This window comes from Pygocentrus nattereri, chromosome 7, assembly GCF_015220715.1.
Source record: "Pygocentrus nattereri isolate fPygNat1 chromosome 7, fPygNat1.pri, whole genome shotgun sequence".
NCBI classification, from domain to species: Eukaryota; Metazoa; Chordata; class Actinopteri; order Characiformes; family Serrasalmidae; genus Pygocentrus; species Pygocentrus nattereri.
The window spans coordinates 5,147,007-5,159,790 of NC_051217.1; the positions used below are offsets into that span (position 1 = coordinate 5,147,007).

Sequence of the window (12,784 nt, forward strand, 5' to 3'; positions counted from 1 at the left end):
ACTGATTTCAAGCACTATTTACCTGAGATAATATATTTTGGTCAGATTCATGACTGTCCTCATATGACTGTTTTCTTATAGCCTTAGTTTCTGTGTCAAGATAGGCCACAAAATGGATTAATGTGTAGATTCTGAAAAACAGAGCAACAATGAGTTAATTCTAAGGAATGCAGCATAACACTCTCATAAAATATGTTTTGTATGGTGGTACATTTCACCCATATTGCAAGAATCATACATGACAGACCTTAAGACAATATATTAACTTACCTGTGGTAAAGCATAGCAAAAAACTGCATAAACAGCAGTAAAGCAAAGCTCAGGAGAAACATCAGTGATATTGGATCAATGGAAAATCTTTCTCCCTTAACCAAAGTCCCATTCGGATAGATTTTTGGAATAAATAGACTGACAGCGCTGCCAATGGTTTGAAGGAACAGGGTGGCCACCAACCAAAGAGCATTGCAGATGAAGAAGCCAAACGTCACCTATGTTAGAACAGAACTCTATCACTCTCTTGAAGGAGCACATTTAGTAGGAATGTACATTGATACTGCAATCATATTTGTTTTATTAGAATGTCTGCTTTAAAAAAGTATCGGCCTTGAACAGATATTTAGATTTTTGATGACACATATATTGTACTTTGGAAGAACAGAACAGAGTGACTCTGGGTTGCCATGCTAAATGTGTACTTTGCACATTAACTTTACATTAACTCTATTTTTAACCCTAAAGAATGCTGTTTTATATTTCTCTGGAATAGTAATCACAATCATAGTAATAGTAATGGTAAAAAGTCAAACGTTTATAAAATGTTTACAAGAAACTGTTCTACTTTTGAGAAAAAAACTTCCTGCCAGAGATGCGAGAAAAGCAGCTATATCTGAGCTGAAGCTTAAATTAGAGCAAAGTAAATCTGTGTTTTTGTTTATATTATATTTTTTATTCTATACCAGAACATTAGCACAAAACTGAGACATAATTATAGCCAAGATGGTGCAATAAACATAAAATGTTTAAAACAGTGGTGGCAGTTCTATGCCAGAGCTCTTTAATGAAAGAGACACTGTAACAGGCCTGAAAAAGTTAATGTTATTTGGTGTTAGCTTAGTGTGTTAATGTATTACTAGAATCCCATGAGGTTGGTAGTAGAATTTTTTTTCCTAATTTTTTTTACCGGATTTTGCCATTTACGACCCAAAGAGAAAACTTTAAAAATAATCGTCACAATTTTCCACTAAATTTATAAATGTTTATGTATCGGTTCTGCATTAATGAAAAGAGTCAGATATTGGCAACAACCCACAGTTCCCATATTCTTGTACCTTGTTTCTGAGGTCTTTGAGGTCCTTTGCGATTTTTTCTTGCTGTTCTTTATTTTCTTTAAGAGGTTCTAAATACCTTTTCTGAAGCTCTTTCCAAAACTCAGTTTCATCCTAAAAATGAGAGTAAAGTTAAAATACCACAAAAAAGAGATTAAACTTTCTTGAAGCCTTTTAAAAATTCTACCTCTGGCAGCGTGGCACTGTGTAGCGGGAAGTCATAAGATTGTCTTTGCAAATCTTCAATCCAGCCTTTAGATTTGACATAAATATGAAAATTAGAAACATATTTGCCGTAAAGCACTGCAAACAAATTAGCATTGGGACACTGAATATAGTGCATGTATTGATGTGAACAACCAAAGAGCAATATGCAATACTCACTTTTAGGACTCTGTGGGGTGAGACATTCATGTGAACTAGTATGGTGAAAACATAGAATAGGACAATCTTTCATTCATCTTTAAAATGTGTCTCAGAGGGTTCACCAATATGTGTTGACAATACAAAATAATTAGCATATATATACTGAATATTTTATTATTTATTTTATTTGAGACGTGAATCAAAATAAGTCTTCACTTATAAGTCTTACTGTACAATTATGTACATTTACCTTCCAGTCTCTTCAGAATCTGTGTGGACATTAATATGTTGTTCCTCAGACACACTGCATTCCAGCGGTGGCTCGTTCTTCTGTTCACTCATAGGAGGACTGCTGTCACTACTTTTCCAGCAATTACACATGCAACATGTAGCCTGCATGACCTGCCTCTTGATGGCGCTCACTGCTGCAGTCTTAGCTTTGCCACCCATCTCTCTGGTCCCCCATGTGACATTGTTCATATTAACAATGGAGTAAATGGACAGCAGGAGATAGCCACTGGGAATACAGAGGAAGTACAAGACCCCATAGATGACCAAGGAGAACTCCTGAGGGTGAAGAGCTGCTGTAATGAGGTACAGCAGGATCATGCTAATAAGGAACAGGCCACTGGGGGTCATGAATGTCTGCTGCTTCACTATGTCACCTATAAGGGAAATGATAACAACAAGGTTGGGGTCGATTTCAGTTCAGCTGCTCAATTCCACAACTTTCTTTTCTTTGCACAAGTTGAAATCTGTTCATTACTGGAAAATGTGCTCAAAATGCCCTTTTTAAAAATGAATGTTGTAACTGTTAGAGCTCATTTTGATAATATTACAATCTAAAAGACTATATATCATTTTCATTTGATTCATGCAAAGGTATTGTGAACAACATCTTTAATTTACTCACCCTTCTTTCATTTAATCTACAGTCAAAACAGCCAATAAGTAGAAATAATAGAATAGAAATAAGATCAAATAGATAAATAGATTAGAAATAAGATCATCAGCTTGAACAAAGTCAAAGGAAAACATAAGTCAAAAAGTATCAAAAAGAAAAAAGATACAGAGAAAATGGGACTTATTATATCCTTGCAAGATCTTGTAGCCCAACAGACCTGTGATCATAAGATAACCAGTACTTAAAGAGGAATTCCACTAATTTTTTTAATGTTTCACGTAATTCAACCACTAAGACATAAACAAAATAATTCAGTGTGTTTTATTAAAAATGGTGCATTCTAGAGAAACTTATAACCTCAAGCCTCTTTACAGTGTGATAGGACCACCTTACAGTGTTGGTGATAGGAACCAGAGGTCACAATGAACCATTTACTATCCAAAACCACCAGTGAACCTATACGTGTCTTCTTAGATATTATATATAATAAAAACTATTGACTGTGGCAAATTGGTGGTAAATCTGAAAAAAGAAATTCTTTGGGTACTATTTTGCCTAATAATGCCTTGCGGATGTCTGGTTCCTATCACTACTACTAGAAACTAATTTTGGTATGTTTCTCTAGAACTGAGCATCACTCAGAATGACTTGTTTACACCAAGATGTAACTGCAAAAAAAAATAGAAAAACTGGTGGAATGCTCCTTTCAAGCTTTCATCTTAGACAGATAGAAAGAAAATCAAACTCTTGCATTAGATAAACGCTTCAGAAAAAATTCTGTCCATCCTTCCACTGTGAAAAGACAACACTATGAGTCTGAAAGGATGCGTAGCTGTCGAGAAGTTCTTACGGAGAAAAGAAAATAGAAAATTTGCGAACAAAGAAGCTGCTGGTGATGCCAGTACAATGGACTGACCACCCCAGAGTCCAGACCTCAACATCACTGAATGTGTTTGGATTACTTGGACTGTGAGAAGCAGACAATGCAACCAACTTCTAAGACTGAACTTTGTAGGTGTGGAAAAATATCCCTGCATATTTTTTTTCTTTTTCTTTCCTGAAAAATGAGAACCTTGTACTTAATGACTGTATTGACTCAAATAAATGAAGGGTGCCTGAGTTTTGCACAGTGCTGTGTGTATATATATATATATATATATATATATATATATATATATATTACAAACAATAAAACACAAACAGAAGCCAGTAAAGTATTTGCATCTCAAAATAAAATAAAATAAAATGTACCAATGATGGAGAGAACAGTTCCAGTCATGAGGAACGCATACAGAATGCTCATGACTGCTGCTATCTGGATCTGTGTGTCCGACTTCAGTTTGAAGCACAGTATCAGGTAGATTGTGGGAGGCACTGTGGCTACAGTAAGAGCCAACTTTTGTTCCATATTCACAATAAATGTAAAGCTTCCTGCAAGAGATTCAAACGTTGCAAAGAAATTTTAGTTTTTTGTTTACTACCACAAATTAGGAAATATTCATTCTATACATTCACATTTTTGGGCCTTTCGGTGCAATAGCTATCCACAAATTCTAAAACGATTTTTTGGCCAAACGTTATCTTTCAGGCCCTGAATGGTAAGAAAATGAAGATGTGTTCTTGAGGGTAAGTTGTATTTCTCCAGCAACTTTTCCAATACTGAGATGCCGAGTAACGTACAAAAAAAATATTGGCTAACACTTAGCATGTCACTCCTGTTTCGTCCAGCAGGAGGCACCTCTTTTTTCCCCTTACCATTCAGGGCACAGTTGAAAAAAAAATATATGGGAGCTAACTGGCTAATAAGCAGTTAACTGTTAGTCTATAGGTTTTTGTATACAGTATTGGAGTAAAATTGCCACAATACAAAGATAAAACATTTTGAGGTTTTTGATGGCTGAAATTGGAAAAAATGAAGCTAGAAATATTTGTTTGGCTGTTTCTAGTATGTTACACAGGCAGTAAGAATACCTACATTTTTTTATTGTTATTAGTTATACCCCTCAGAGCTTCCATAATATCCTTCACTGATCAAGAGAATGTTTAAACTCCATTTTCTTTTAGAGCAAATCTACAATTAAAGTAAGAGTATAAAAAGTAAAACATTTTTGTTATATGCTTCACCTGCTATCATCAGGCAGATGGTGGCTGGGCCCAAGATGGAGGCACCCATGCTGATGACCTGGTACAGAATGTAGGGTTTGGAGATGGAGCTGTTCCTTTCAGAGGTCAAGCGTCCTGAGCCCAGCAGATCTATGGTGTTGGCCATGGTGGAGGGCCCCCATCGCCGCCGCTGGTTGTAGAACTCTGTAAAGTCCTGTGGGGCATTAGTGTAGGCATCTGAAGCGGCATTATACTCCACCCTCCAGCCCTGCTGGAGTAATAGGGTGCACAGCCACCGATCCTCCCCTGCAATTAAACAGTGTGTTATTAAGAAACTTGTACATTTTTATGAACTGACAGTAAAGAGCATTGCTGTGCATTACAAGGTGCACCACAGAGTAGAACACTGTGCAATGCAGTGTGTAATAAAGCATAGTTTCAGATGTAGCATCAGACATACAGAGTGTGAATGAACGCAGGCTCACTTTTCTGACAGCAACAAAACAGTATGATTTGGAAGAATCCATACCATCACATTTCTGAACAGAAGTAATGTAAAATAATATAGTGTAAGAGATCTGGGGATCTTGCCCATCCAACTATATGTTATTCAATGGTATTAAAGAATCATAAATATAATCATTACAGGAGTCTTATTAAAGTTATTTCTGTTCCGTGTTCTCTGTCTGATTCCGCTTCTGTTTCTATGCCTGTGCCTTTGGCTCCTGTTCCGCGTTCTCCTGTGTCTGCTCCTGCTTCTGTTTCTATGCCTGTGCCTTTCGTCCCTGTTCCGCGTTCTCCTGTGTCTGCTCTGCTTCTGTTTCTGTACCTGTGCCTTTGGTTCTTGCTTCACGTTATCCTGTGTCTGCTCCTGTTTCTGTGCCTGTCGTGTTTCCTCTGCCTGTTCCGGCTTATGTGCCTCGTGTGGCCCCTGTCCTTGTTTAGTTCCTTGGAGTCTGTGTTTGTTTTTGTTTTTTTTGTTTTTTTTGCTGTGCTTCAGTGCAGCACACCTTGGTGGGTGGAACTGCCCTGATTGGCCCCTCCCAGTTATGCATGTGCTTGTTTTTTTGGTCTTCCATGTGCTTTTGTTTACATGCCAATTTGCTTTCGTTTATCTTCCCGGTCCGGCCCTCTTGTTTTCAGACTCGCCCCGATTGTTACCACCTGTGTTTTCCACCTGTGTCCTGTTATCCCTTGTTATCCCTGTTTTTCCGAGTCGTGTGTTGGTCTTTGTATTGTTTGTACTGATGGTATTGTTTGGTGATGTTTGGTATTGTTTGTTGTTTGGTTACCCTGTGTTCAGTTTCGTCATGTTTTTTCCCCGTTCCATCTGTGTTTGCTCTATGACCTTGGACTGTTCTGACCCCAAATCTGGATTTGCACAGATTAAATCTCGCTTGTCTTCGCACATGCGTCCGCCTCCTTATCACTCCACAACATTACACAAAAAAGTTGGTGAGTAAAACTGAATCAGGGAGCAGACACAGGGCTGTTCAGTATGGCAGTTTTGCTTGAATTTGCGAATAAAAAAATATTTAGGTCAAAGTCAAATATTATTTCAGTGGCTTATGTACTATCTATAGATGACGAGCACCCCTCACCCCACCATAGCTTGGCAAGTAGTTTAGTTTGGTGTCACATTGCTTGCTGGTTGTGGTGTTTGAGCTACTTACTAACAGTAATGTTCAAATGGGCTGATGAAGAAAAATGAAACCTACTGAACCTCTTTTCCTATAGAGTCCTGCTGGTGACATCCTGCATAAATAAAATAATGCCTGGCCAATTAGTAAGGCATGGGAATGAGATGATTAAGTTGTAGCTATGCATTAGGATCTTGTTCCCACATGTTAATAAGGAGTGGGCACGCATTATTTTCATTTATGCAGGACATCATTAACAGGGCTCCGTATTCTCCTCCTCTTTCTCTTCCAAAAAACATGCAATAAGGGCTAGTTCATTTTGTCTATCTATTTACTATGATGAATGATGTGGTATCAAACATCCCACTTATAACACCACCCATAAAAATCCCCTTCTCCACTTTGCAAATCTGTCACAGGCCGATTCCTTGTGACTCATATCTGTTACACTCTGCTGTCTGAACACATCCTACGGAATGTTTGAGCACAGACTGCTTTTTGATTGAGGCATAACACAGGGCAAACAGTCAGAACAGGGGCTATTTACACATATTAGTTTTAATCTATCATTAACAAAAACAGCCTGTTTAATTCTATAGGACAGAGAGTTTGGAAAATTGGCATTAAAATGACTGTTCTGGTACATAAACTCACTCAAATGTTATGAGGGAACCTCAGGGCAAAAATACAATACAGAGTGTATGAAATGGGCCATTTAAGTCTTTAGCAGTAGCTTCAGCAGTTAATACCTTGATCATACTGTATGTAGTGGCTAGCTTCCGTTGGTTTGGTGGTGTATCTCTTCATTACGTTGTCGTCCATGAGGGCAGCACCTCTGAAGAGACTAAAGCAGCCGGGGCTGCAGAGCACACAGCCAAATACATGCTCTGCTGTTTTCTGCAGCCAGTGGCCCACTGCGTACTCAAACTTCTGATACCACACCATGGGCCCTTTATGTACACAGTTGAACCAAACAGTAAAAGGTGAGTGAGTTTATCAGCTGTTTCTTTTCAGTCATATTTCTGTCTTTCTCATGCACAATCGTTTAGTGATTTCAGCTGTGAAACATTTACTCATTTTTTATTTGGATCGAACATATTTTGAATTGGCACCAGTAGCAGGTTATGCATACTGCCCTACCTACCTGTGCCAGTGGGGTGAATCCTGCCACAGGCTGCGCCCACTTCTGGATAGAGCTTCAGCCTGTCAATCAGTAACATCACGGCAGAGGGCTGGAAATCTGTGTCTCCATCCAGAGCCAGAATGTATGTGTTCTCCTTCTCCCTCTGTAGGAATTCAGAGGCTGTTTACTCATTTACCTTAAATGAAGGTTTGAACCAATTACATTTTTTTTTCTTTTTCCAGATGGTTTTGATCAGTCAAGACAGTCAAGGCTGCTTCTTCATTTTGTACTAGAACTACAAGGCTAATGTAGCTAACATCTAATACAAAGGTGCCCAATCCTGGTCCTGGAGATCTACCACCCTGGAGAGTTCAAATCCAACCCATCTGGCTGTACTGTTCAGTTGCTCCTAAATACTTTCAATACCTAAGGTAAATAACATGAACAAGAGAACAGTGCCCACATACTTGACCAGGGTACAGATAGTTCTGGGATTTCTTTTGTAACTGTACTATTCTATGCCGTGCTGCCTTGTAGAAAAATGCCATATGGCTAGTGCAGCCGAGGGGAAGTGCATTCATATTAAAACGTTTTTCTTATTGTTCCCTGTATGATCTTTACTGACCTTTGGAAACCTTTCATATGTCTTCTTAATGTATCATATTAAGAACTGAGGGGATGTGGAGTCCTAAAAATATAAGACCGTTGGAGAGAAGCAAACCAAACATGTCTTGCCTGATCAACTGCATAAAATCAAAGAAACCCAACTAAGTGTTTGTCCTAAAGATGGTGCTGTACTCAGCACATTTTTTAAAAGGTCTGCTGAAGCCAAGATGATCAAAGTGTTGTCTAAAACCGATTTTCTGATATTTTCAAATGTGTCAAATACGTGACTTCTGGAGACGTTTTAGAGACATCATTATCTTCTCTGAACATGTTCTGCATGATGAACCTATAGTATTGTAACATGTTAAAGAAACGATTACAGGTTAGTTTATGTTATTAGTTTGTTCGTATTTATGCACAGAGTTATTCTGCTAACGACTTTTATTGCAAAGGCAGGGCTAGTTCTGGCCAGGGATATGTGTGTGGGAACAGGAAGAACTGGGAGTCAGATGGAGCTGAGAGAGTGAAACGTGAGCTGAGTAGCTAGTGAGCTGTTAGAGAAAACTCTGCATATGTATGGCATAGCTGAGGCCAATAACAGCTGAATAATAAGGAACCATAAATGGTGTGAAAGCTTTGTCTCTTAGTAGTGGTTAACAGTACAATATTTGTGCTGTAAATGATCTCCCTCACCTTCAGCTTCTCCTTCAGTTCGTTTGCATCTCCACCATCTTCAAACATCTTAAAGTACCTTCTATTGAGTCTCCAGCCAAGTAGGTAGTATAAGTACATGATCTGTTAAAATCAACATAGTGTATGCATTAAATTACTACATTTTGGACATCTTTAAGTGGCTTGAATTATAATTTGATTGGCAATTCACAAACTCACCTGGGACCATCTCTTTTTGTGACGAATCAGCTGTTTGTCCTTGAGGTGAACCATCATCGTGTTGCCTTTAGGAAGTGTGTACTCCAAACGGCCTCCATATGGGGTGCTGATGATTTTCTGCTGCGGGAGACGAGGCTTTGTTTTGAAGATACATGGATTGTCCTCACTAAAGATGCTAATTTAGGATACAAAAATGCTTGTTTTTTGCACATCTGTAATTTCATTAAAACCAATGATTGAGAAGCCATAGAGTAATACTTACGTGTAGACTTCTTTGATTACTTCCACCAAGATCTCAGCGTATTCGTTTACATGTCGCGCTCTGCCATTATGCACATCTTTGAAGGCATCGTCAAAGTAAATATGGAATTCGAAGATAACATCATTTTGCTTGTTTATTTTCGGCCGGTATTTGTCAAGCCTGGTTGAACAGACCTTTCTGTTATTTGAGTTTAGTAAACGCAAGATAATATCATACAAAATCACATGTGAAGAAGTTACCTGAACATGGAGATTAGTATTTTCATCATTTCGTCATACGTCTCATGCCACATTGTTGCACATAAGTAGACTATCATGGTATCTTTTGATCTGAGGAGGAACAATCACAAGGACAAAGGCCTAATCTGAATATTTTATTTACATTGCATACTGTATAATTTATTTAAACAGATATAAATGATGAATCTCATTTATTTACTAATTTTCTATGATAAATTCATCATTTTTACCCTGCCTCCTTGATCTTCTTCCTGATCTCGAAACGGGTGTTGAGCAGCAAAGACTGTTCCAGAAATGCTCCCTCATACATCTGCTTGGAGAACAGATCCTGAGTCCTCTCTATGCGTTGGATCTTCAGAAACCAGATGTACACTGTGCTCAGCATGAGTCCCAGCCACCAGCTCAGGGCATAGAGCCCCAGGACCACCAATCCTGTAATTTTCGTTTCTGACACAATAGGCCGAGCGCAAAGGGTGCCTGTGACATCAGCCATCAATGATGAAAGATACATAGTGATGGAGTTCTGGGCTTGAGCAGGCCTGTTCCCACAAAATGTACTGCTGGAATTAGATTGTTGGTGGACAGTGTGAAGTGGAATCAAGAACATGATCAGAACAGCCACCGAGGCCAGGTACATAGGCACAAGAAAACAGCGACGCAGGGCGTGCATCTTGCAAGCCACCACCACAAACCAGCGACACATTGCAGAGGAAACTATCTGGATGGCCACCAAGCCAAAAACTGTGTAGCTCACTTTCTCAGGGACTGATTTTAGGGAGAGCCACTCTGACAAAGGAATGCTAATTCCAATCACAGCTGCAGTGATGAGAACTTTCACCAAAGAAGACAGAATACAAACCACGTTGCGGGTTTTGGCGATGTTTTTAGAGATCTCTTCCAGAAATGGGATTTTGAAGAGTGTACTGTAGTTCTCCCACCAATTTAGAGAAATGCAGATGGTTCCAAAAATGGCCAACCCAACAGATTTCCTCACTTCAGAAGGGCTGTCCTCTGTCACCAGATAGCTAACTATGAAGAGGACGTAGCCCAGAAGAATGAAGATGATAGAGCTGACAGATAACATGAGCCTCTTCATTTCCTTCGCATGGCATTCAGCAACTACCTGTAACACGGCTGAGAGGATGCTCACACTGTTCAAGATCATCACATTAGTGACAATGTCAAAATGTGGCATTGCCAAAACTGTGAGAAGCACCTCTCCAAAAGCCACCACCGACTCAACAATCAGCACCTGGAAGACAAATAAGCGGGTCTGTTATAGACACTCACATTTTGTCTGAAAGTCACCTAAAGGTATTAAATGTATTAAACTATGAACAAAGGTATTAAACTCTGAACAAAGTAAACAAAGGGAAGTGCTTACAAGTAATTTTATACTGCAAAACCTCACTTGTATTTGTCCTCTGTGATGGTTCTACCTAATAAGCGAAATAAGCAGCTGTTTAGAGCCCTGTGGCCACCAGGGGGCCCCCTAACAACTTCAAGGTTATTGCTGTTTGTTTATGTTGTCTCAGAGGCTTAAGTGAAGGAAATAAGCTACTGATTAATCGATGTCTCAAAAAAAGAATGAACACATCTGGAGCTGAGGAGAAAAAGCTTAATGTTATGTTATTTTTGTGGTGTTAATGTTATACCATTTGATATGTAGTCGGCCATTCTGACAGCTTAAAATAATGTTTTGTTATTTTTGTGGTGTTAATGTTATAGCATTTGACATGTAGTTGGACTTTCTGACAAAGTTTCAGCTTCAAAAAAACCTAACAAATTCTGTTGCAACTAACTCAATTTGCAAAAGTGGTTAACAACTTTCTCTGTTGATCCTGGTTCAGATACTCTGAAAGATGGAAAAAAGAAAACACGCTGCCTAAATATGTAGAAAGCAAAGCAGTTATGACAATAAAAAAGCAACACTGTCACCACTGCCACCAGGGTTAGAGCCAAATAAACTTAAAGTTAGCTGGGTAAGCAAGAAATACTGCATCATTAGGCAGACCCTGGAATGAGAATGCTGAGAAGGTAATATATAATTTAATCTGTGACTGATTGGAACCCTAAATGAGCTTCCAGTCATCAGCAAAACACAAATTAGATCTTCTAAAGTTCTAAGCAGTTCTAAATATGTATAATTTAGTTATCTTGTGGTTGTCATTGTTGTTTGTTAGCCTCTAATGTTACAATGCACCAGCTTGTAGGGGACAGTCATGGGCAGGAGGTTAGGGAACCAGCCTCATGACCGGAAGGTCACAGGATCGATCCCCAGAGACGCCAGCACATGTAATTTGTAATTTGTAATTTGTCACTCCACTGTGTACTTGTGCATAGATGGAATAACAATAGAAGCCTCTTGACTTGACCCCTGCTTTCATTAGGATAAACATGGCAGATTCTGAAATCACTAATTACATGTGCTGTTGGCTCTGGGGATCGAACCGGCGACCTTCCAGTCACAAGGCTGGGTCCCCTGAGGTGTCCTTGAGCAAGGACAACCTAACCCCCAACTGCTCCCTGGGCGCTCTGGGTTGGGTTGCCCACCGCTCTGGGCAAGTGTGCTCACTAGAGTGTATGTGATCTTTCACTTCATGGATTAAATGCGGAGGTGAAATTTCCCCGGTACTAATAAGCGTCTCTTAATAATTAATAATAAAAGGATAGGACATCCCAAAAAATCCTTAGGGCTCCAAAAGGCTAGAATCTGCCATGTTTATCCTAATAAAAGCAGGGGCCAAGTCAAGAGGCTTTTATTGTTATTCCATCTGTGTACAAGTTCACAGTGGGGTGAAATTACAAGTCTCCAGGAATAAGGTGCAGCAAGGAACAAAAAGTACAACGTGCAAACGTGCAGACATAGTGTGCAAGCAAAACAAAAATATATAACCAGGGTGACCAGTGCCACCCTACTGAGAAGCATCTTGGTGGGAAATGATGTATAGGTTCTATGATGCAAACTCAATGCATCATGTTTTTTATGATATTTGGGCCAAATAAACATGCTGAAGAACATTATGAACCGCTGCTGTATTATTTACTACGTGTTTGCCACCCCACTCTATCTCACTATGACTCCTAATAATGGCACTTACCCACAGAACTGTTTTCTTGGATGGTTTGGCTGCACTTTTGAAAACAAACTTCCACACACTCTTAAGCAGAAGCAGAACATTTGGACCAACCAGCACACAACCGATACTCAGCAGAACGCTTGGTTTGTGGCGTTGAGGCACGTTTATAGTGCTGTTGCTCCCGAGTGCTACCAAAAGCAGAAATGATGACTACAAAAATAGAATGATACAATAACATGAACACA

At 39.2% G+C, this 12,784-nt stretch overlaps 1 protein-coding gene and 1 long non-coding RNA gene across 2 annotated transcripts; both read right to left on the reverse strand.

The window, feature by feature from the left end:
* Positions 1-81: 81 nt before the first annotated feature.
* On the reverse strand, positions 82-1,377 carry LOC119263736. Its single transcript, XR_005130487.1, has 3 exons — positions 1,329-1,377; positions 271-488; positions 82-131 (listed from the first exon to the last, which is right to left on the reverse strand). It is a non-coding gene; the product is annotated as an uncharacterized LOC119263736 (long non-coding RNA).
* Positions 1,378-1,479: 102 nt separating this feature from the next.
* si:ch211-264e16.2 (chitin synthase chs-2) lies at positions 1,480-11,683 on the reverse strand. Its single transcript, XM_037540174.1, has 13 exons — positions 11,663-11,683; positions 9,690-10,711; positions 9,460-9,549; positions 9,221-9,379; positions 8,959-9,133; positions 8,761-8,862; positions 7,483-7,624; positions 7,088-7,288; positions 4,720-5,004; positions 3,847-4,026; positions 1,942-2,356; positions 1,710-1,744; positions 1,480-1,577 (listed from the first exon to the last, which is right to left on the reverse strand). Exons 1-13 carry the CDS (start codon positions 11,681-11,683, stop codon positions 1,480-1,482), a joined length of 2,925 nt encoding a protein of 974 aa, XP_037396071.1.
* Positions 11,684-12,784: the final 1,101 nt, after the last annotated feature.

Excerpts from the sequence above, each read along its gene's own strand:
- si:ch211-264e16.2 (XM_037540174.1), bottom strand. The coding sequence starts at position 11,683 with ATGACTGTCCCCTACAAGCTG. Across the intron at positions 5,005-7,087 it reads CTACATACAGTATGATCAAG|GGGAGGATCGGTGGCTGTGC; the intron begins GTATTAACTGCT and ends GTTTAATTGCAG. Across the intron at positions 1,745-1,941 it reads GATTCTGAAGAGACTGGAAG|TTCACATGAATGTCTCACCC; the intron begins GTAAATGTACAT and ends TCACCATACTAG.